The 21,696-nt window shown below is 38.5% G+C and overlaps 1 protein-coding gene across 1 annotated transcript; it reads left to right on the plus strand.

Annotated features, from left to right (window-relative positions):
* Window positions 1-900: 900 nt before the first annotated feature.
* LOC140931307 (transcription factor CP2-like) lies at window positions 901-20,010 on the plus strand. The gene is made up of 19 exons (XM_073381088.1): window positions 901-1,201; window positions 3,015-3,101; window positions 4,930-5,046; window positions 6,770-6,858; window positions 7,854-7,924; window positions 8,477-8,582; window positions 8,790-8,896; window positions 9,434-9,473; window positions 10,140-10,249; window positions 10,800-10,868; window positions 11,012-11,053; window positions 11,577-11,626; window positions 12,083-12,206; window positions 12,722-12,815; window positions 13,709-13,799; window positions 15,031-15,201; window positions 16,104-16,143; window positions 16,947-16,998; window positions 17,613-20,010. Exons 1-19 carry the CDS (start codon window positions 1,074-1,076, stop codon window positions 17,645-17,647), a joined length of 1,623 nt encoding a protein of 540 aa, XP_073237189.1. The 5' UTR covers window positions 901-1,073; the 3' UTR covers window positions 17,648-20,010.
* The last annotated feature ends 1,686 nt before the right edge of the window (window positions 20,011-21,696 follow it).

Raw genomic sequence — 21,696 nt, forward strand, 5'->3', positions numbered from 1 at the left:
AGGATCTTGCAAGATCCTTCTTTGGAGACATAGGTGCTACCATCTGCAATGTAAATGCCAATGTTGAAAATCAAATGAAATTGTTATTAATAATAAATTGTTATTTATATTGAAGCTTTCAAAACTACACTTAAACGTAACAAAACTCTCCTGAGAAAAGTGTCCTTTGCCAAAGGAACTATCAACAATTACAATAAGGACGTGGACAAGTTTATTTATTTTTTAAATGTACACTTAGAAAGATGAATAACTGTTTTTTTTTTTGTGATTGTGTAATCATATTAATATTCTTTTTATTCTTTTTTCTTAGAGTTGTTTTTTATTTCATTTTTTTAAATTTTTTATTATTGGCAGTTCCACATGACACCAGCAATTGGCTGCCATTAAATTTGTTTTAATTACCATTTATGAAGATCCTGTTTCTAACTTAGGAAAATACAGATTCTTACTTGCGGGTTTTTACTGTGTAGTCCCGCATCTATTCCCGGACTGGAGTTGCTTCACAGGCGTCCCAAGTTTTCATGCTTGTATATAGGCAACTGGTTTTTTTCTTGGAAGCTGGGTATTTATTCCCGGCTTATTAAAATCCTGTTAAACTTGTTTGAAATTATTTGAGCAGAGTGCCTGTAAACTGCCTAAAATAACCTGCGATCAGGCTTAACTCGCGCCTGCATCATGTCAAATAACTCTTTTCTTTGACTCGCTAACTGGCAGTCCCAAGGTGAAGTTGATTGTATTGCCCTTTTGCCGCAATACCAGCCTAAAAATAAATTTGGTTTGTTTATAAAATTGTTCATTTTTGCGTATTTTTTTCCCGGGGAAAAATGTAAACAAACCGAATTTTCCCGCAAAGTCATGCATGAAACCGAGGCTTGTCTCGTCCCAATCCTCATCACTCGACAGACATGTGCGAGTTCCTTTCAAGCGTGTTGACCTGTCATTCCAGTGAATTTACAGCGGTTTTGTGTCATTTCTCTCGGTGAAAGCTTGTGAATTTAGGCCTGTAGAGGTCGCAGATTTGATCATTTGCAGTTGATGCGTTCCAGAGGCTAAACGGCGTGTAAATCGCCGAAATGGCGAGTCATACGAGTTGGCGAATCGACGACATGGATGGCGGACTTGATGGTGGGCTAGCCTCGGAACTGTTAAATCTTTCTGGCTTGGGCAATGAATTTGGAACAGATGGAGCATATAACATGAGGTACCAAAACTAACATGCCACCACATACAAAAAAACCTACAATACTTTTTCCATTGGCTTGGAAATAGTATTGGTTTGTACATGCAAAACAGGTGAAGGAAAGACCGAAAAACCAATCATCAGCGTTTACTTATTATTTACCTGTGTGTTTCTCAGCTTAATAGATCAGTTGTTAAGTAATAAAAACCGTGGAGATTCAAGGTGAAAAGTATCATCTTTTCATTGAAATGTTTGATGTGTGGACTTAGGAAATTTAAAAACTGTCGTGATCGTTATGGCTTGTATTATTTTCGAGCTCCTTTTGTCATTTGATACGTTGTTTCTTTCCTTACGTTTGTTTCCTTCGATCAGCTGTGAACTGTGAATGTAAAATTTCCCTTAAAAGTCAGAAGGTATAAACTTTACTTTCTTCACGCCATGTGTGGAAACGTCCTGTTTTTCACCTTCAAGTTTCTCTGCCCTTTTTTTAATCCATCATGTTTTTTTCAGGGGGTGGGGGAGGGGGTTGGGGGGGAAATGTGTATTTTTTTTGGAACGATTCCCTTTTGGGGTTAATAGCCAAACTGAGACACATTTCATCGCATGTCAAAAACCCATGGCTGGTAGAACTCTTCTGTGAAATGAGAGGCTAAGATTTTCACTCAACGTTCGCCTCAATTTTTGCAGTTATTCAGTAGCCGAGAAGCCAAATGGCATGTAGAAATATTGTTAAAGGTACCAACTGTCAAAATTCATTGCGATAATCATTTCTTGATGGCTATTTTTACAGCATTGTAAATTTTTCCTGTGTCACCAGCCACTTTTCACCATTTTCAAAGAACTGCCATGATGAGCATATCCATGGTCGGGGGCTGAAACTAGCCAGGTGAATGGCTCAAACAGTCTACTTCCTGTTTGCCAAATTTGGTAGCGATCAGAACTAAAGCAAATTTTTTAGAATTTTTTTCTATATTTATTGATCTATAGAGATCGATATTATTTATAGGACCTGGGGGAAATGAGTTAAGACAAGACCTATGTTTGTGTCCTGGATTTATTACAATTTGCACACAGGTTTAATTGAACTTACATCATTGAATTAGATTTTAATACATTGGCTTTGCAGTTGATTACTCTGCACCTTCACATCCTGTTCAAAGCTTCTGGTCCAGAAAGACACCCGGTTCAAGGCAGTAAATTTTTGAAATAGTCTAGTTTTGAGTTCGCTATGACCGCTGAATTAAAGAAGTGAAGATGCATTTTTTACAGGCTTAGCCTCCATCTGAAGTTATGTATTTACAAATTCCAACTAGAAATAGACCTGTTTATTACTCTGTCTATTGTGTATATTCAAATTTCAAACACTCAGTTGCCAGAATTTCTGAATATTTTACTTTACGTCGAGGCTAAACCGTGCATGAATGTGTCATTAATGTTTGCATTCAGCTGTAATTTTTAATTAGAAACTGAACTATTGTATACAGTACCGTGTTTAATAATCAGACCCCTAAAAGAGTATTGTTTTTGGTTATTAAGGCAAGGTGAGGGTGTACCTCTTCCCAAGGCTGTGCTCTAAGGAAAATTGAAGGGAACCCAGTTCTCTGAATCTGTGAAATCTAGGGAGCCCAGCATATATTTTGTATGAAAAAATAAGATTTTCTGGTAACCCGAGTGCAAAAGTTAGGCATGAGGGGCGACCAGGCTCTGTTAGAGCACAGACCTGCCTTTTCCTTGAGGGGCACAGGGTGGTAGGTTAGAGATGTTTTTTCAAAGATGATCTTGTTGTTAAGTTGTGATGCAATAAGCTTTTGACGTTATTTGTTTGTTTTCACAGTGATGTTCTTAACTTGCCCATTTTTAAGGATGAACCTTCAGCAGTCTTTCAGAATATGGAAACCATAGATCTGGACTCTTCAGCTGAGTAAGTGTACTTCATTTAAACAACAAAGTATAGAGTGTGATTATCTAGAGTATCAAGTGTGATGTAATGAATAAGTTTGTCTGTTAAAGTGGTCATGGTAAAATGCTATACATCTGTTTTACAAGCAGCAGCTTCATTTTTTATTGTCTTTGTACTTTAAATAGCCGTGGATATTTTGTCTGCTGCTTGACAAGTGTTACAGCTTTTGGCCTTTATCTTACAGGCGAAATTCAACAGCATTTTCCTCATTGTCAAGCTCTTTTCAGGTGTTTGTGGTTTAATTTTAACAAAGCATCAGAAACACTGTACCAAAAAAAATAGTTTGTTTGGGTTAAGGCATCTATATTTGCTCATACTGAGAGCTGTCATTTGACATGCCATATTTAAGTGACCCTCTGATTTTGTCCAAATAAAACGGGGTATGCTCTCTGCCTTTCTGACATGGCTTGTAGCATGTACCAAGTCAGTCACACACTGCTAAAAACTATCCAGCTGTACCAATGTCAGCAGTACAAACAACCTTGTACAAGTTAGTTACATACACTGTATTTAAACCCATTGACAATATGGGTGTGGGGAAGATGCCTGATAAAACCAAAGGGAGCTGCAAGCGAGCCTAGAAGGTAACCATGACAACCCTGTGAGCCACACCCACCAGGCACCATCACACTGAGAACCTTAGTAGAGAAATGCATAGATACTTACCAAGAAAAACATCCAAAGGGGTGGGGAGGGGGAACTGAGGGCAAAACAGCTTAGCAAAGCTAACTGTACACAAAGGCAACGTAAGCAAAATGATTGACTTCTGCAAAAGAAGTGTAAAATCACTAAAACCCTCCTTAAGCCCAAGACCACCCCACATATGATAAGTAGTGGAGACCGCTGACCAGCATTGTCTCATGTTTAACCTTACCTAAATTGCATTTAGCCACATTTAAAAAACCACCTATACCAGAAAGAAACTCGCTAAAGCAAAAGCAAAAACTGTGAGCCTTAGAATAAACACTTTTATCTTAGTTACACATTAAGGACCAAATACTGACCTTTAAAACCACTTATCACTTTAGAAAACAGTGAATTGTTTTGGGTAATAGATTGTTTAACAGTCATTTCTCGCTTACTCTCTTCAGTTCCCCATCTTCTTTCCAAACTTCTTTTTCAATTTGTGCATGTCTGACAAGAAGTTTACTTTACTCACATTTGTAGCTTTTTTAATTTGCCTTCTTAGCAACGTGTCCACATATGCACCCTGCTTCCTTTTTGTATTGTAACTTTTTTCCCTGCAAAGGGGAGATGTCTGCAGGAACTTTCAGTCCCAGAGCTGAGAGGTTACTTAAGTCAAAATTTCCAAATTTTTTTTATAATGCAGAAAAACATATGATTATAACACCAAGAGAGAAAACTGGTGTTCAAAGTGGGTACATTTGATTGGTAACTTCACAGGATTTTTCCACATACTGAAAAGTTAGAGCCAGCTTAAAACATTATTATAATCATCAGATTATACCCTCCACTACATGTTATTCTTCTACAGTCTTTCTAATCGCATGTTATTTCTGTTCTCATTCCATCATAAAACAAACAGTTTACTTAAACAGGGATGGTAACAAGTTTTATAAAATAATGTATAGTTAAAGGGGCACCCCTGCATGTTACATGTATGTCTTTGGAGATGATGGTTTGGAAAGAACAGGGCACAGATGTTTTGCCTGAATGTTTATCAGCATATTTTTAGCCTTTGCAGCCTTGTTTCCAGTAACTCTTTTTTCTCATTTATGTCCAATAAGAATATTTTCCTTTCAAAATATGGATCTCTGTTCTTGTTTAGGGTGAATGTAGAGGTTTCATCTTCTTCTCCTATGAATGCCTCTATGCAGGCAGTGAAACAGGAAACGATCAGGGCTCAGTCATCACAGATGTCATCTGTTGGAAGTTTGGAGAATGGGTAGGTTCCAGAAACTTGCTGCTATTTTCAGAAACACCCAAACTCTGAAGTTTGAAAGCTGCCTTCATAATTACAATCTTCACTGCTATCAATCATAATTATGATCACAAGCAATGATCCTTCAAATACAGAAACACACAAAACAAATCAAAGTCCACTAATTACAAATCACAAACCATGACCTTTTGAGCCTGCTGAAGTAAACTTCTGTCTCCTAAGAGGTCCACTGAGATGATTGACGGCAGCAAATAATGCAAACGCCAGTAAGTTGGCTTTTGAACTTCAGAATTTACGTGTTTATGAAAAGCGCAGTAGGTTAATTCCCAAGAGCAACCAAAATCAATTTTCTCCCGACAATGTGCATACATCATCAAGAGCTGTGAGAATAAATAAAATGATCCACAAAGGGGAAAGGCTTTCAATGATCTTTTATCAAATTCTCATAACTAATTCTTAAAGGAAATGTGTAGAGATCAGTCTGGAGAATTTACTTGTGGATATTCGCACTTAAAGGTTAAAAGAATCAATCAAGGTTGTGGTAGCCTTGTCTCACAGTGGTTGCTGCATTTCTTCAATAACTCTTTTTTGAGTTTTTGCCTGTTTAATTGAAGTCTAGGTTTCCAGAATTACAGTTGTCTGAAAAACAAAACTAAACACAAAACACAACGAGTCACAGAGTTTACAGTGATCAAATGGTGAAAAAAGTGCGAGTCTAACATGCAATTGAGGCTATGATGTGTCTTGGATAATACACAGTGACATCAGAATAATTATCAGTTCAATGGAAAAATAAGACGCAAACTGTACCATTTATACGAGCATGTCTTATCGAAGATGAGAACAGCTCGTATAAATGGTTCGCGTCTTATTTCTGTTCTTGACTTGTTTTCATGTGAGTGTTGCCCCTAGCAACGGCAATCTAACGTGACGCGCCAAAAATTAACGCATGCATACTATTTGTTCGCATCTTATGTAAGACGCAAAGGTCATTTATACAAAGTTTTTATCGTCTTAGCTAACACGCGTCTTATCTAAGAACAGATGGTAAGGGTTGTTCTAAAATAAGACGCATCTTAGCTAAGCCGCATCTTATTTTAGACGAAATGTGCCGTTTATACGGAAAGTTTGCGTCTTATTTTTCCTCGTATAAATGGCCCTGTAACGTCATTTCTCAACACTCTTTGCAACATCAATGATTTATTCAAAAAACACATTTTAGCATTGATCCCTGATAATAACAATCGTTTTTAGAATGGCAGAAAATGGACTGCAAACCACATTGAGCCAACTTGAAAATAATATGACAACACAGTAAATACAATAAAATAATAGTCTTATGCAAAAGTTCTGCCCAAAGGGGATTCATTTGAATGGTTACAACGTAGGATTTCATCCACTTTATACAAAAGTTAGAATGACAAATCAGCTCACAACACCATGACTCACTCTATGAATACAAGGGTCATTATTTTTAGCACGTCCTTATTTCTTCTGATATATAATATGTCAATTTTTAAAAATATTTGTTGTTCATACAACCTTTTCAGCTCCAGTGTATTTGCCATCTCAAATGGCCATAAACTTACAGGCTCAATGTAAGTTGTGTGATAATATTACAAAAAAGTAAGGCATACATGTGTTCTTTTCAAAACTATAAGAGACTGTCTTCTTTTTAATATGTCAACACCATGTTAATCTTACTTTGGTTTTGAAATGCTTTCAGTCAGAACTGTGGATTCTTTCATGTATTGAGAGCCCCAACGTCTCCAACAAAAAAGCTTGAAGAAGACTCACTCACATATTTGAATCAAGGTACATGTATGGTGCATGCTGAAGCTCCCATTAGGGTAATTCCTGAAGTAATATCATCAAACCAGTTCCTGAGAGAAAGCTAGCATGGTGGTGCAGTAATATGAGAGCACTTACCTTCCGCCCATGATGGCCTTTGTTCAAGTGCTGCTGAGTTATTTCTCATCCTTTCTTCAAGAGGTTTTTTTTCCTGTACTCTGGTTCCCTCACCCTTCCCCCCACAAGACCCCTCATAAACCAACACTTCTAACTTCCAATTCGATCTAAAATGCATTAACACTTTAAAATCACAAAAAAGTTGACCCTCCCACCCCCCCCCCCCCAAAAAAAAAAATATGATCCTTTAGTATTTGAATATTTTGAATACAGTATAGATTGCGTGAACATAATTTCCCAGTCTCCCTTTTAGTCATGTCTTTTTCCCTAATGTTAGAAAGGCAAATAGCTCACAGTTGAAATGATCATGAATGCTCGTGACACAATCTTCTGGCATAAGAAATCAATTGGAAAAGATGCGAGGTCACTTATCGTTATTTAATTAATGATATGTCTAGCAGAGACAGAGAAGTTTCAACACAGTTTTATCTTGAACCGCGAACACACCTGACCAAATAGGTTCTTGAATATTGGTCATGCAAGCTAATAAAAAATTCAAATGCTAACCATTATTCTTTTTAGGGTGCTGTGATTTCAGTTGTAAAATGAGTTCTTGAGAACTCCTAAGTGTTTTCATGAGAAAGCAGTCTCTCTAGCAGGGTGTTGCTCAAGTGGTTTCTCGACACAATTGTTTCACGTGAAACCATGTTACAGTACTTTAGTGATGCAAAAAGGCAAATCTAGCCACTTTTAGTCCCTGTTTCCTCCTTCAAACTTGCCATCCTCAAGTAACTATAAGCATTGTTTGTGTGGAAGTGCAAGGGAAGGGATGGGGAATGTAATAGAGAAGTTATTGTAAAATATCCTACAAAACTTTCATTGTCTCTTATACTACATATTAGGACAGTCTTATTTGGTGGAGTTAACGTGTGTTCCAACTAAAGCAGCAGAGTTTGAGGGGCGATACATTAAGGTACTACCTTACCTCAGGTTTTCTACATATCTTGTGTTTTGTGGCATACTTTTATAAGCTCCTTAGTGATACACAAGACTTCATACAGGACAGTTTTTAAAACTTACTTTTCCAAAGTAGTTACTGAATAATCAGGGCACAACAACAATTTATTATATCTAATATGTTGACTGTTTTGTTTTGTTTCTGTGAGTTATGGGTGACCTGTAGTCCAGCTAATAAAGCTAAATCAAGTTAACCCCATGCGAAAAACTACGTGAATGTCATTAAATTGTATTGTGTTGTATTTTTTAACAGTTTCCTCTCCTCTTATCTGGGCAAGTGCTTTGCTGTAATAGGCATCTGTCTTCAGCAAAACTTGTCTGACAAATTCTCTTTGCACAGTGCATTTAAGTAAGATAGTGAACTTGTGAATAGTGATAAAGTTTCTGTCAAGCTACAGTATGTTACTCATCACTTTTTGTTAGATTGTGTGGTTGTATGGTTAAACAGCGGAAAATGTTTTTTGTAACAATGATGCTTTTTTACTTTGAATATACATTAATTTTCCAGAGTGTAGTCAAGCTTTGCTTTTATGAAAGAAAACTTCAAGTGCAAGAATCTGAAAAATATGAAGAATGGAAAAGTAACAGGCCAGCAGATAGAATTTTGGAAATAGGTAAAACATATTTTCAGTTAATAAAATGTAATCCAAGAGGTTCTCATCACACAAACACAGAAACACTGCATTTTTTACCACCCTAAAGCAGACACTTCCTCTGTCAGGCGCCAACATACTGAATCTTTTTTTTTCATTCCTGCTATATGCCTGTCCATCTTCAGTTACAAATTTCTGTTTATTTGCCTCCAACTTTAAAATTTGTAGATGTTCCTATGTCAAGTGGTATTTACAATATCAGAAGCAAAGGAAACTTACTGAACTGTTATGAATTTGAGTGGGATCCACAAAAGGAGTCCAAACTTTATGTCATTGTAAGTACTATTATGTGTGTGGAGATACATGTAAGTTAAGATTATACAGTAACACTACTTTCAATAATTATTGAAAGTAGTGTTACTGTATATCTTAACTTACATGTATCTCCAGTGTTGGTCACTAACAAATCTAAGGCCCTCTTCAGGTGCTGACTTATTCATGAGTCAGACCCAACACATAACTTTGAATTTGAGGACACAAAGAGGTTGGGGTCTTATTCAAGAAGGAATGGCTATGCTGTCATTCTTATTATCAGAGAGATTAAAGAATCAAGTTCATAGCAAACAGGAAACGCCAAAGTTGACATGCAGTTTCTCAAAATTATGGAAATGGGGATATAAAATTTTGTCCAAACTAATTCTTATGGATGAAACAGGTGTGAAACTTCTATTACTTTTGTGTAGATACAATGAACAGTTAATGACCAGTTCATGTGAAGAAACGAACTTGGTCATGTCGTACAAGTTGACGTTTTCAGTTTGCTGTAAACTTGATTCTTGATCTCTCTATTATATTTCATGTCTGTATTGCAGATCAACTGCGTTAGTTCAGAGTTCACTAAGGGGAAAAGTGGTAAGCATATTGGAAGAACAGAATGCACTTCCACCTGTTTGCACGATGATACAGGTTACATGCTGTACTTAGTTATAGTCAATAAAATCTACATCTACTCTTTCTCTGCAAACCAGGTTACTTTAGCACTGTACATAACTTTAATCTGGCATTTAGAGAATCTGAGCTGAAGCCCTGCTCTCCAGACTAGAATTCATAGCCTTAACAGTGCTCTTAGCCTGTGAGCAAGCTCTCCTATATTTGGGCAAGCGAAGCGAGTTTTGTGTGGCCACGCCAGCAAGGGGCTCGCACGATCTCGCGAACCTCATTTCACTCGCCCAAATGGGAGAGCTTGCTCGCAGGCCACAGTGCCCTAGGCCTTCTGTAACTTGACTTCTAATCGTGCTCAATTGTTGTCTGAAGGCTCATCAATCCTTTGCACCATAAACTCTCTTACTATCGAGATACAACATAGTGATGCTGTGGTTACAAGAGAAGGGGGATACCAGCAGCAACTGTCACCTGCTTTTATTCTTGATTTTCATGTCAGTTCTTATCAGAATAATTGTCAAAATAATTGTCTAAAAAAACTGCCTGCTTCAGTTTGCGAAGATGACACTTAACTCAGAACTACTGAAACTGCTGATCATGGGCATTTATTATTTTATTGTTTTATTATTAATTAAGGTGGAGAGAGCGGCGTCCCATTCAGGTTGCAAGTGGATTCCTTTCCACCCAATTCATCAACTGATGTTCTACCAATACATAGCTCTGGCTGCCAGGTCAAGGTGTTTAAAGTAAGTTGAGTCCTTAACTCTTAAGTCTGAATACATTTGTCAAATTTTAATACTTAATATATCTTGAGTAATATAATATATTTTACTCAATATGCTAAGATTTAGTGGTTGCTTAATTAAGGAGATATTTGCTTAAGAGAATCTTATCACAGGGTTCTTCCCCTGAGGAACAGGTCTGACACATGTACCAACTTAACATGAGGAATTGATAATGTTATTATTAGTATTACCATTGCTTACATGTAGTTTAAACTTTAGTTTGAGGATGACTTGTCGGACCCTTGACCATGGGCAAGTGGAAATGAAAAGTAACTTGCCCATAATTACAAAAATCTAGTTGTCCCGTACCACCACAGAGGACTTTTTTCAAGCCCTGTTGACTGTCATTTGCAGCTCTACAGTGTTCAAACTTCTTGTTCCTTACAACAACGTGCTTCAAAGGCCTATTTAAAGGATCAAAAGCATTTTGTTGAATAGTCAGAGTCACTGCTGCTGAATTAGAGCAAAGAGGGTCAATTATAGATCATGTTTTTTATTTGTATCGCTTTAGTCCAAAGGAGCAGACAGAAAACACAAAGTGGAGATGCAAAAGTTGGAACACAAGTCTAAAGATGAGCTGGTGAGATGGCAAACACTTGGTTGTACCAAAAGACGATAAATAATTTTCTGTTGTCTCCTAAATTTAGAAAAAACCATCTCTGATCAGTGTAGTGTGTGGATAAGCTGTGTTGTAAGTGTTTTGATTTTTAATTTCGTTTTTAGGACCAGCTGAGAGCAGCAGTGGACTACACTGAACTAACAGAGGTAATACTCAAATCCAAACCTAGAATTGCCTCGAAGAGTAAACTTAGGAATAAAACTCAAAAGAGGATTGTTTTCACGAGGTTACATACAGAAAAGCAAGATTTGAGGAAGGACATTCTTGTTAATATGAGGAAAAGATCAAGGAGTTTTGCACAATTTGGTGAAAAACTTAGTCTCTTCCTGTGGTGGAGCGTTGAGTGACAACACCAAAATTGGTTGTGTATGAGACTAGGAGAATCTTGGTTCACAGCAAAGTCAGTGAAAAGTTAGGAAGATAGATTTCCTTTGCTGTGTGCAAATTTGTAGAAGACATCTTCATCTTGAGAAAACACTTAGTTGGACCGCAAATTCAAATTTGGCGATCCAAAACGCAATGTCAGTGAGAACTGTTCATCGGTCAGAACAAACTCTGGGATTTTTTTTACCCTTTAAATCGCAACCCTGCATTAATTCAGCGTGATCACAATATATAGATATATCTCTCAACAAACACTGATGATGTGTACTTTACTGTCTTTTCCAGCTGCCACTTAGCAAAGAAGATGACAACAGTTCTTGCTGGATGTCACCGAGGTGAGCCATTTGCGGGTTTGACTCCTGGTGACGTCCCATTTCCTTGGCTAGCCTGCAAGCAAACGCGTCCTCTGTTCACGATATCCCCCAATTGGAGAGCTTCCTCGCTGGCTTTTCCTTTCCTTGTCTTGTTTATATAGTCTGCAAGCAAGCTCTCCTGTTTGGGCGAACGAAACGATCCGCGCGAGATCACGCGAGCGGGCGGCAAAGACCCCACTTTCGCGTCTCCTCTCGCTTGCCTCTCGCGCGTCTACTTTTCACTATATTCCCCAAATGGAGAGCTTACTCGCAGGCTATTGTTTATACCGCTAAAGTCTCGCCATTTCACTCTCATGGGTCATGTTTTCAGATACGGTCACACTAAAAGGACCACAGGTCAGGGTGTCAGGGTCATTTTATTCGCTAAAACACTCAACAGTATCCATTTCATGTTAAGTGTAGTGTAATAATATTCAGGTCGTTAGCTGGGTCCATGTCTTCACCTACTTCAGCTTGTCAAGTGATGTCGACATCAAGCTCTGTGTTATCGAGCCCATCCCTACTGTCCAGCCCTACAAGCACTGGAATAGCTGCGGTCTCGGTAAGTCACATTCATAGCACACAGTTCATACAGTAAAGAAGCTATGGCGTGTTTTGGGACAGTGAGTTCCATACGACCGAAGCTTATCCTGCTTTCAGTAGCATGAAACAGTGTATGTGTTACTACCCCCCCCCCCCCCCCCGAGAGGATGCAAGTCCACCCTTCTAGGAGTATGTCTCAGATACCTTAGTTGACGTCAGAAAAAAGTGCAGCAACGGTTTTGTCTAAGGCGCAGTCCACACGTCTGCGGATATTTTCGAATCCGATTCGAAAATATAGTCTGCAACTTTTTCTTACGTCTAGAAAATTATTGTCCTTACCAGTAAAAAGAAAAAAGGAGTAGATAAGTGTCATTGCTTTTCTGGATCGGAATTTCAGGTTAGTTTAAAGTTTTTGAACATGTGGATGATTGAATTATTAGCAGTTGACTACTTGGGAAGCAGAAAATGTTCGCACAGTAGGCGCTGGCTACAGAAGGGTGTCTTTATGTAAGCGCGTTGTTCTTTCTACTGTAGGAACTTACATCTGAGTCAACTGTTGAGGAAACAAGAGTCTGGCTGCAGAATAACAGATTTCAGAACTACCTAACCATGTTTGTGAATTACACAGGTTAGTAAAGTTGAAAACTCGAGGGCTGGTCTCCATAGGGGCTCTGCGTCTTAAAAAACCACCCTACTTTAAGAATTTGTAATTACACTCAAAAAGCCTAAAAATACAATATTAACATTTACAAATGTCTTTTAAAACCCTAAAAATATTATGAAATTCAAACAAAAATGCGAATAAGAATTACGATAGGAAAAAATGCCTTGCTCGGCGACAGAAAGTCTGTACGTTCTCAGCGTTTTCAATGTTTAACGGGAGTTCACTAAAAACAAAACGAAAAAAAAAAACGAAAACCTAGCTATATAGTAAGCAGAGAAGTTAAAGTTGCTAAAAATATCCAGGTGCTTATACATGTAAATGTCAACACAACACCATAAAACAGTTGTGTAGGGGCTCGGAAGGTCTCTTCTGATTCCCATAAAAGCACGCTCCTGACGTAGGGCGCTTGCTCTATGGAATTATAATGAACTTGTTTTGACCAATTAAGTGCTCGCATTATTTTTTTTTTTTTAGCATTTTATAATCGAACTGCAACATCTGTACAGTACGATTCGATTTGATACCATAAATTACAACTCGTTATTTAAAAATGGTAGCTTACGAGCATATTAGCCTTTCAGTTTTCTATTTTATGGCCTTCAAAAGTCAAGCTCAGGATTTCTATTGTTTTGACATATAGCCTCTCTTGGCTAGTCTGCTACACAGCCGTTTTTAGTGTCGTCACGCAACGCTCCTCCCCACAAGGGACGACTCTGAAACGGCTGTGAAGCAGACTATCTCTTGGCTTAAGTTATAAGTTCTTGATTTCTGCCAAGATGCTGATGATAAGGATCTTAGCTAGGCCACATGATAGCATTGTAAATGTGCATTGTAAATAGTAATTGTTTTTTTTGTAGGAGCGGATCTTTTGAGATTAACCAAGCAAGATATGATTCAGATCTTAGGGCCAGCTGATGGTATTCGCCTGAATAATTCCCTCCAAGCCAGGTGATATTTAGACTGTTCACAGTCCTCTTTTTTCCGTGGCCTGAAAAAACTGCCGACATTTCTCGACGTCACCACTGGTTTCCCCGCGAAATGACGTTTGAGAAACGAGTGCAGAAATTCCATACTGATGACGTGTCAGTACCCAGATCTGGGTAGCGCTTCTCATTGGTTGAATCGTTTTCAGCCAATCAGAAGTATAATGTTGGCTGTTTTCTTAAGCTAATTCTTCCGTTAGACTGTTCACAGTCCCCTATTTTTTCTCGCCTCCCTCCCCCAGCGCTATAAACTCCAACGCCCGCCCTCTCGGTACATAAGAAACCAAGATGGCCGCCGGTACCGGTCAGCACGAGATCCTGACGATCTTACGAAAAAATAGCAGACTGTGAACAGTCTAGGTAATTGTGCTCTTCCGCAGACGCGTCGATACAGCGCTAATACGCACAAAGGGTCGCATTGTTTTATGATTGGTCAAATATTGTTTGCTCGTTGGGCACTTTATGTTATGTGTGACAAACAAGATGTCGGACGAAAATGGCTCGGCAATTTTTAGTCGAAGTTTAAGTTGTATATTTATTAGGTAAAAAAAAAACGTCAGCTTGCGGAATGCCTGAAGGGCACAAGGTTGTTTTTTGTCAGTAATATACCAAACACAGACATCCCCCGATAATTTGTTGAAAAAAAGAGGAGCTAAGATTTTTTTAGCCCACTTTTAAGGTTTTGGAAAAATTCAATGAAACAATCCTTGAAGTATTTGTTATAGTGTCTCAACGATCTGTTAATGTTTAAGAAATCTAACGTAAACTTTTGCGATACAATATCACGAAGTTCGTGATAATATGGAACCGATTATGGTCCAGACAGAGTAAGGGCGTTACTGTTAGGCTGTACGCACAGACGTCGTTTCCTTTTCTTTTCGAAAATCGACAAGCACGCGAGTGAAACGAGGTCGCGAGAGTGAGCTCGGTGCGCGGGAACAAGGGTGAGCGCGAGAAAAAGAAAGAACGACCGTCTATTTTCTCTTTTCCCACCCCCACCCCCTTGCGCTAGCGGTCAATAAACCCCTCGCGGTTTTTGTTTTCAAACGCGCGCTCGACGATCTCTAGAAAGAAAACAATGGGTCTGTGAACAGGCTACGTTACTGTGTATCTGGGCCCGTGCTCGTAATCAGCTCGTTAGACAGGCTGGTTCGAATGTCGCATTAACTGGCCACGCTTTTTTGAACTATTTTCAGAGCTGCCCGTCCACTTTTAACGATGTATATTTGCCTGGATTCCGCCCAGCAGAACTCAGGAATGAAAGAGTACTACGCCATGTATCTTGAAGCCTTAAATCTGGGTGAACTTCGAAAAAAGCTTGCTCTAAAATGTAATCTGAGCGTGGAACAGCTTGTAGCCATTTACAGGTAAGCAAGTATAGTTGAGTCATATCAAGCGAAAATGCTGAGCTGGATTGTGGTACGTTGTATTGAGTGAAGTTGGTTATAGCACTCACAATGGAATCCTTTAATCCTTTACTCAATTTCCCCCTAAAACAGTAATGACCATACTAGGAATTTGTCGAGAACCGGCAACGTACGCCCCTTACCGTTTCATTTCTGGAGGGCTGTTCTTCCATTAGACCACGAGTATCTTAATTCTCACAGCTTACAAGTTTAATTCACTGAAACAAAAAAAACTCTTCTTCATAGACCTAATACTCCTCTCGGAGAAAGATCTTATCACTAGGGAGCGGGCGAAAACTATGAAAGCAAAGAAAGGAATAAGCTTACTAAGCAAAACAACAACTCTTCATCGATCTGCACGTGCATCACACTTTTTGATGCATTTTTGGCTGTCATTGCACGACGACCACAACGCGAAATTTCCTAGCAAGTATAGTACTTCAAACTTTGGCTTTTTTTTCCCAGATGGATTAACATTCCCTGCCCACGTTCGTAAATTTGTTTCGTTTTATTTCAGGTTTTTTTTTTTTTTTTTTTTTTGGTCAGAATGTTTTCTTAAAATTTACCTTGCAGAACGTGTGTATTTTTCTCCGGGTGAGCGACTGTCAGTGTTTGTTTTTGTGGAGTCGCCATCTTAGATTTTGAAACTAAGCAGGGGAAGATTGGGCGATTACAAAATGTGATTAGTAGGGTGGGTATAAGGTGTTCCCCGCCCCCTTCCCCTCCCCCTTTCTTGCCTCGTGGGATTTGTGTACCACAATCTGAGCGAATTTTAGTGCTCGTCCCTCCTCCCCCACAGGCTACCCTCAACACAAACGCGACTAATACTTTAATGTTTAATTAACACTCTTGTTGTCTTTTAGACAAGGTCCGACAGGAATATACATACTTGTGGATGATGAGGTGAGAAAAGATTGTGTCAACAATTTGTCCTCTAAGTGTTTATACCGTAGACTTTATCATAAGTTGACAATTTTTTTGAGTGACCAAGTCCCGAGGCCCAACAATAGCAGCTACACTTGGAATTACACTTGTAAAAGTTTCATCAAACTGACCTTTTTTTTTTCGTTTGTCGTCAAAGATAGTGGAGTATCACACGCACCACGCGAGCCGCCAGGCCGCGAGACTCGCTTCTCGCGTCTGTCTATTCCTGGAAGACACAACTTCTAAAACCCAAGTGGTAACTCTGCATTATTTTTCACAAAACACGAAGTTAAAAGTATGATTGGCTTAGCTTCATTTCATACCCAAATGTGCTGACCTATTCTAGTCGATTGTAGTCGCATTTATCATCTGTCATTAGTCGCGCAAGTTCTCGCTTATCATTTTCTTTTGACTGACTACTGGAATGTTTCATACGATCCCGGAAATCCTGGCACGAGTTTTTTAGTCGTAGATTATTCTTTTATATTCCTCTTGTCAGCCATCTAGGCCTCGTTTGCTTGCGCAACTCCAAAATGACGCCGAAAGTTCAATTTACAGAAAAGAAAAATAAATAGAAAGAATATTCTGGCATCTTCCTGGAAAATTGCAGCTGGTGGATTGCAAAAGCAATAATTAATGTGCATTTTCAAGCCTCGCAAAGGTTCTGGAAAATTGTTTTCAAACATTAAACGGTACAATATGAAAGTAAAAACAAACTTGGCATTGTTACTATCTTTAACGTTCAATTTTCCTGGGCTGACTGTTTCTTTTGTTGATTCTAGATGGTGCGAAATTTTGTGGACGAAGGGCATTTTATTGTGCAGCTCGTACGAGGTGAATACGTTGTTGTAAACAACCAGTCTTTGCGCCTTTCTAAGAATGCCGATAATACAGCTGTATGCCCAAAACTATTTCAATCTAAGCTTTGTCCTTAAAAATTTTATAATTAGTAACTCTGGAAATCTCACTTCAGAACAGTGAAGGGGAACATCGAAACCTTAAACTGTTTGTTTGTGTGTTTGTTTTTTGCACTACTCCGTGGTTTCACTAAGGGAACCGTTCTGTCTGTATTGCAACAAGCGCGATAGTATTTGGGAACGAAGGATACGATTGGAATTAAGGGCGGTGTATTTTCTTCCAATTTTTTTTTTTCTGAGTCTATATTTTATGTTTTTCGCGATATTTTGTGTGAGAAATCGCACAGTATGTACTGGTGGGCAAACTGAGTACTTCTGTGAACCAGTCAGGTTAAACTGCTAGTAAGTAGCTCCTCATTTATTTCTCTAAGCGGTAAAGTCCACTGGGTTGGTAAGTTCTTTTGCAAGAACAACATTGTATTTAATCTGGGCACTAAACTGTGAACAGTCTTCAGTTGAAGTCCTATTACTTTCTTACAAAACGAGACTACTGGCATTCTGTCTCTAAACTAACTTCTTCTTTTCTTTTAGACGAGGATAATACCTATCAAATCATTTTAAAGTGAATCAGCCTTCATAGGAGAAATAGTAAAAAAAATATTGAAAAATGTCCTTAGAGAGTTGGTATCCCTGTGATACTGTGGAGTATCTTTGGATTCAATTACTTGTGAAAATAACCATATAAAACAAAGATATTTATGTGAACGATGAACATGCAAACAGCTCCGTTGTTCGCAGTTTACAAAGGAAAACTCGCCGTTACAGAAAGAAACATAGTTCAGTGATAGAGGAGAGCCGGGAAATTTATCTAAATCCGCACTGGAACCTCAGCAAAGAGCGTCGTAGACGACACGTTGTGGGTAATAAAGACCATCGTAGTTATAACACTGGTAACAGTGTAAAAACTTTGTTGTAAAGATATAATGGAGGTACAACTGAGTGCCGTGAGATATTCAGAAAACTGAGTGAGCCAACAATTGGAACCGCTGGAAACCAGCCCATTCATCCTTGTTAGACCAGTGGCTTAAAGTTTGAGCGTTGAAAAATCTTGTAAGGTAATTAACCGCCGACACCAATGATGGGCCAACATTGTGGGAACAATGTTTTAACCTTGTTGTCAAGTTCTCTTAGAGGTGTGTGATTTCAGTTTGTTTGCACTGTACGAGTGTTTGATGTTAAACAAATGTCGAGAATCAAGACCATGTTTGCAACAGTAGAAGACAGTACCATATTATTGACTGATGACTGAATGTCATCACCTGCGACACTTTCCGTTGGAATCCTTTAAGCCCGTAAAAGTCAGACGGACAGTTGTGGTGGTTTCGTAACTCAGTTCAGTGTCCAGCCAGTCAGGGGAAACAGAGGCAAGGTTATAAAGCCATGATAGCAACAGCCGGCTTGCCGGGCGATGTCGGTGTCAAAACTATAAACATCACTAAGTCTAGTTCATTTTAAGAAGCCTGTAGACACTTTTCAGTAACATTTTAATTCTATGTAAACCACGCGGTGAAATTCCCCCCCGGAGGCTAGATTTAACAATTATTCCTCAAGCCCGAATGGGCTCTCAGTCAATAACCCATGAGGCCTAGGGCCGAATGGGCTATTGACTCAGAGGCCATGAGGGCGAGAGGAATAATTGTTTTAGTAACATCCAACTAGTTGGTCAAAAATACAGAGACAAAACAACTTTAGCCAGCGAAACGCGATTCCATTCACACCAAAGCTATATTGACGCAGCTTTTTTGAAAAAGCTTAAATGTGGTTGCAAACTGTCTTCTCCGTAGAATTTAAATACTGTAAGAATGTTGGTGGAGTCGCAATAAGTGCAATTAAGTTAGAACTTAGTTTGGTTTTACTAAAGCTTCGGTAAAAAGGGGAACACAAACGTGCAATTTGTGTTGCAACATTGCTGGAAAACGAGTTGAAAAGCGCTGTTGCGCGTTTTACCAGCCACGTTCAAACCTGTTAGACCTAAGGAACTGATTTGCAGTAAGGCAGGTTTGAACTTGGTTTTTAAAAAGTGCGACATCGCTATTTAACTCGTGTGCAACAGTGCTTTAAGACAGTTTGCATGTTTTTTGTTGCCCTTTTATCCGTACCTTAAGCAGGACCACGGCCTAGAGGGCCTCTGGCCCGATCCTGATTTTCCACAGATATTTTTTCAGTGGCAAATTTAGCTAATTAGTAGTTTCATTACCATAAACCCATTTGATTACAAAGCGGGAAAGTGATAAACTGAAAAACGCTATCGCTAATCCGCAGCTTGCATATCTCAACATTTATCTGTTTGTGCTATTTTCAATTCCAAACTGTGATTTAAAGGTATCTTTTAAAATCAGTTTGGGAATGAACGTTCTAACTTGACCTGTCGGGTTCTGTAATTAAGATTGCATAGAGGATCAACATGCAACATGCCACAAACAGATACAACGGATTGAAATGACTAAAATTGTTAACAAATTCAAACTCATCGCTGTCCATTTTTCAGGCCATACCTGATGCATATGGATGCGCGTTGATTTAACGATGGCCAAAAGACTTGTTGAAAAACAGGACTGGGGCACCGGGCAGGTAGGCCTCCGCGCGTCGATCGTGGGCCGCGAGCTGCGAACCTGCTTTTAGCAAAAGCTGAATTTAGTTGAGTCCTATGTAATATTCAGTGTTTTGCTGTCCATGATTTTCATTTTGTTAAACCTGGCCTTCCAAACAATCAGTGGATGTTCGGAATATTTGGAACAAAGTTTCAGAAAAAGGTAAATATGATTAAAGGATTTTTAAATGATTGTGAAAATTCAAACATTGAACGGGTGTTGTTTGTTTGTTGAGGGCGTCGGTTGCTCGAGTATGAACTATGCAATGCAGTCAACTTTAACACAGGCATGCACATCCATAAGACTTACACCTTAAAAGGGCCTCGCCCTCTAGAATTGTAGTACTCTCTACTTTGTTCATTCACATTTTTGGACTCTACAAACAGTTAAATCGAATCTTTAATGTTTAGAGAAGACAACGCTACTCAAGACTCACGAAAAAGGTCTTATCTGCATTGCGGACAATAAAATTCTACAAGAAAACCTCTTGCTAGGATCCGCAACCTCCTTTTTGATTTTTTAGGGACCGGTTCAAAAGTCGCATTTCACATGTGCCAAATGTGAGAACAATAGATACTCCTTATTAGCATTTAATTCAGCATATGTGAAGTGGGACGTTTTAACCTGGCCTAACATGTTTTTTGGCCTGCCTCCGAGAACCACACCGTATCATGTTAGAACATTTGCATTGACATTTCACAAGGACTGATTACATGCTTTCTATATAAACCAAATTTGGGCTCATACAGGAGCCACGAATAAAAAGTCTTTAATACAAAGACATTTTCAACAAAGTGAGCTTTCAAACTTTGGTTTTTGCAAAGAATTTGGAATTTGTATGTGGCAACGCCGAGATATCGTTCTCCAACATCTTAAAATTTTAAGACGAACGTATCCTACGAACCTGTCAAAAATCTGCATTACAGCATTCACTGTTTTGACGTTTATGCTAATTTTTCCAAAATAATGCGTACTATACAGAACTCCATGACTAGTACATTTTAGTTTTAATTTATCGCATCTTTTGAATGTAAAACATTGACAATACTCACACTGAAATTTACTAATCACGGATATATGTATTGTCCGTATTAATTTCGAAAAACTAGCATAAGGTCAAAACGGTGAATGTTGTAGCGCGGATTTTTGACCGGTTCGTAGGATAGGTTTGTCGTGAAATTTCAAGGTGTTTAAGTGAATCAATCTTAATGAAAGTTTCAGACCGTATTATATACATTATGAAGATTATGTGAAGAGATTTTAAAAAAATTCGTTCGAGTCGTTTCAAAGATATACAAAAAAGCGCCAAATTTTTAATGAAGTTGCACTTGAACAGGTGGTGAGAAAATGGGTTAGTTTTTAAGATCGCAAGAACGAAAATACACCAAAATTTCCCAGCATCGAAATATGATGTTACGCAGCATTCTGACGCTACTCAAGAATAATTTTAGTCATTTATAAGGTTTTTATTAAATAATCTATCACGGCTATTGAAAATTTAAGGTTTGAAATATATGTTCGTTTTAGTCGAATTCAAACACTAAACTTTAAGTTCCTAGTGTTGGATTTTCAGTAGCTGATCTAGATCGCGCATACCCTCCTAGCAGAGTCGCTTCGATCTTTCCTAGATAAGTCGGGAAAGAGGAAGCGACTCGTCCCGACTTATCTAGGAAGATCGAAGGAGACTCTGTTCGCAGGGTAGATCGCGCAAAACCAGGCGTTTATCAATTTCAAAGTTTTTTGTTTATTGTTGTCATAGTAATATCGATTTTACTCAAAACTACATTTTGACAAATTCAATCTATAGTCAATCATTGGTAAAAATTTTATGGCGATCAGACAAGGATAAATTCACTTTTAAAGCGATTGAAAAATATCAGTATGGCCTCTAAAAAACTATATCGAAACACCTTCATTTGAATTCCCTCAGTAAAGTAAGTCCCCGGGGCTCCATTATGTTTGGGAATTGTATTCAGTCTAAAAATAAATCCACACTGCATCAGAATTGTAAGAGGCACCCCTGC

Source organism: Porites lutea, chromosome 3 (genome assembly GCF_958299795.1).
Source record: "Porites lutea chromosome 3, jaPorLute2.1, whole genome shotgun sequence".
Classification (NCBI taxonomy): Eukaryota; Metazoa; Cnidaria; class Anthozoa; order Scleractinia; family Poritidae; genus Porites; species Porites lutea.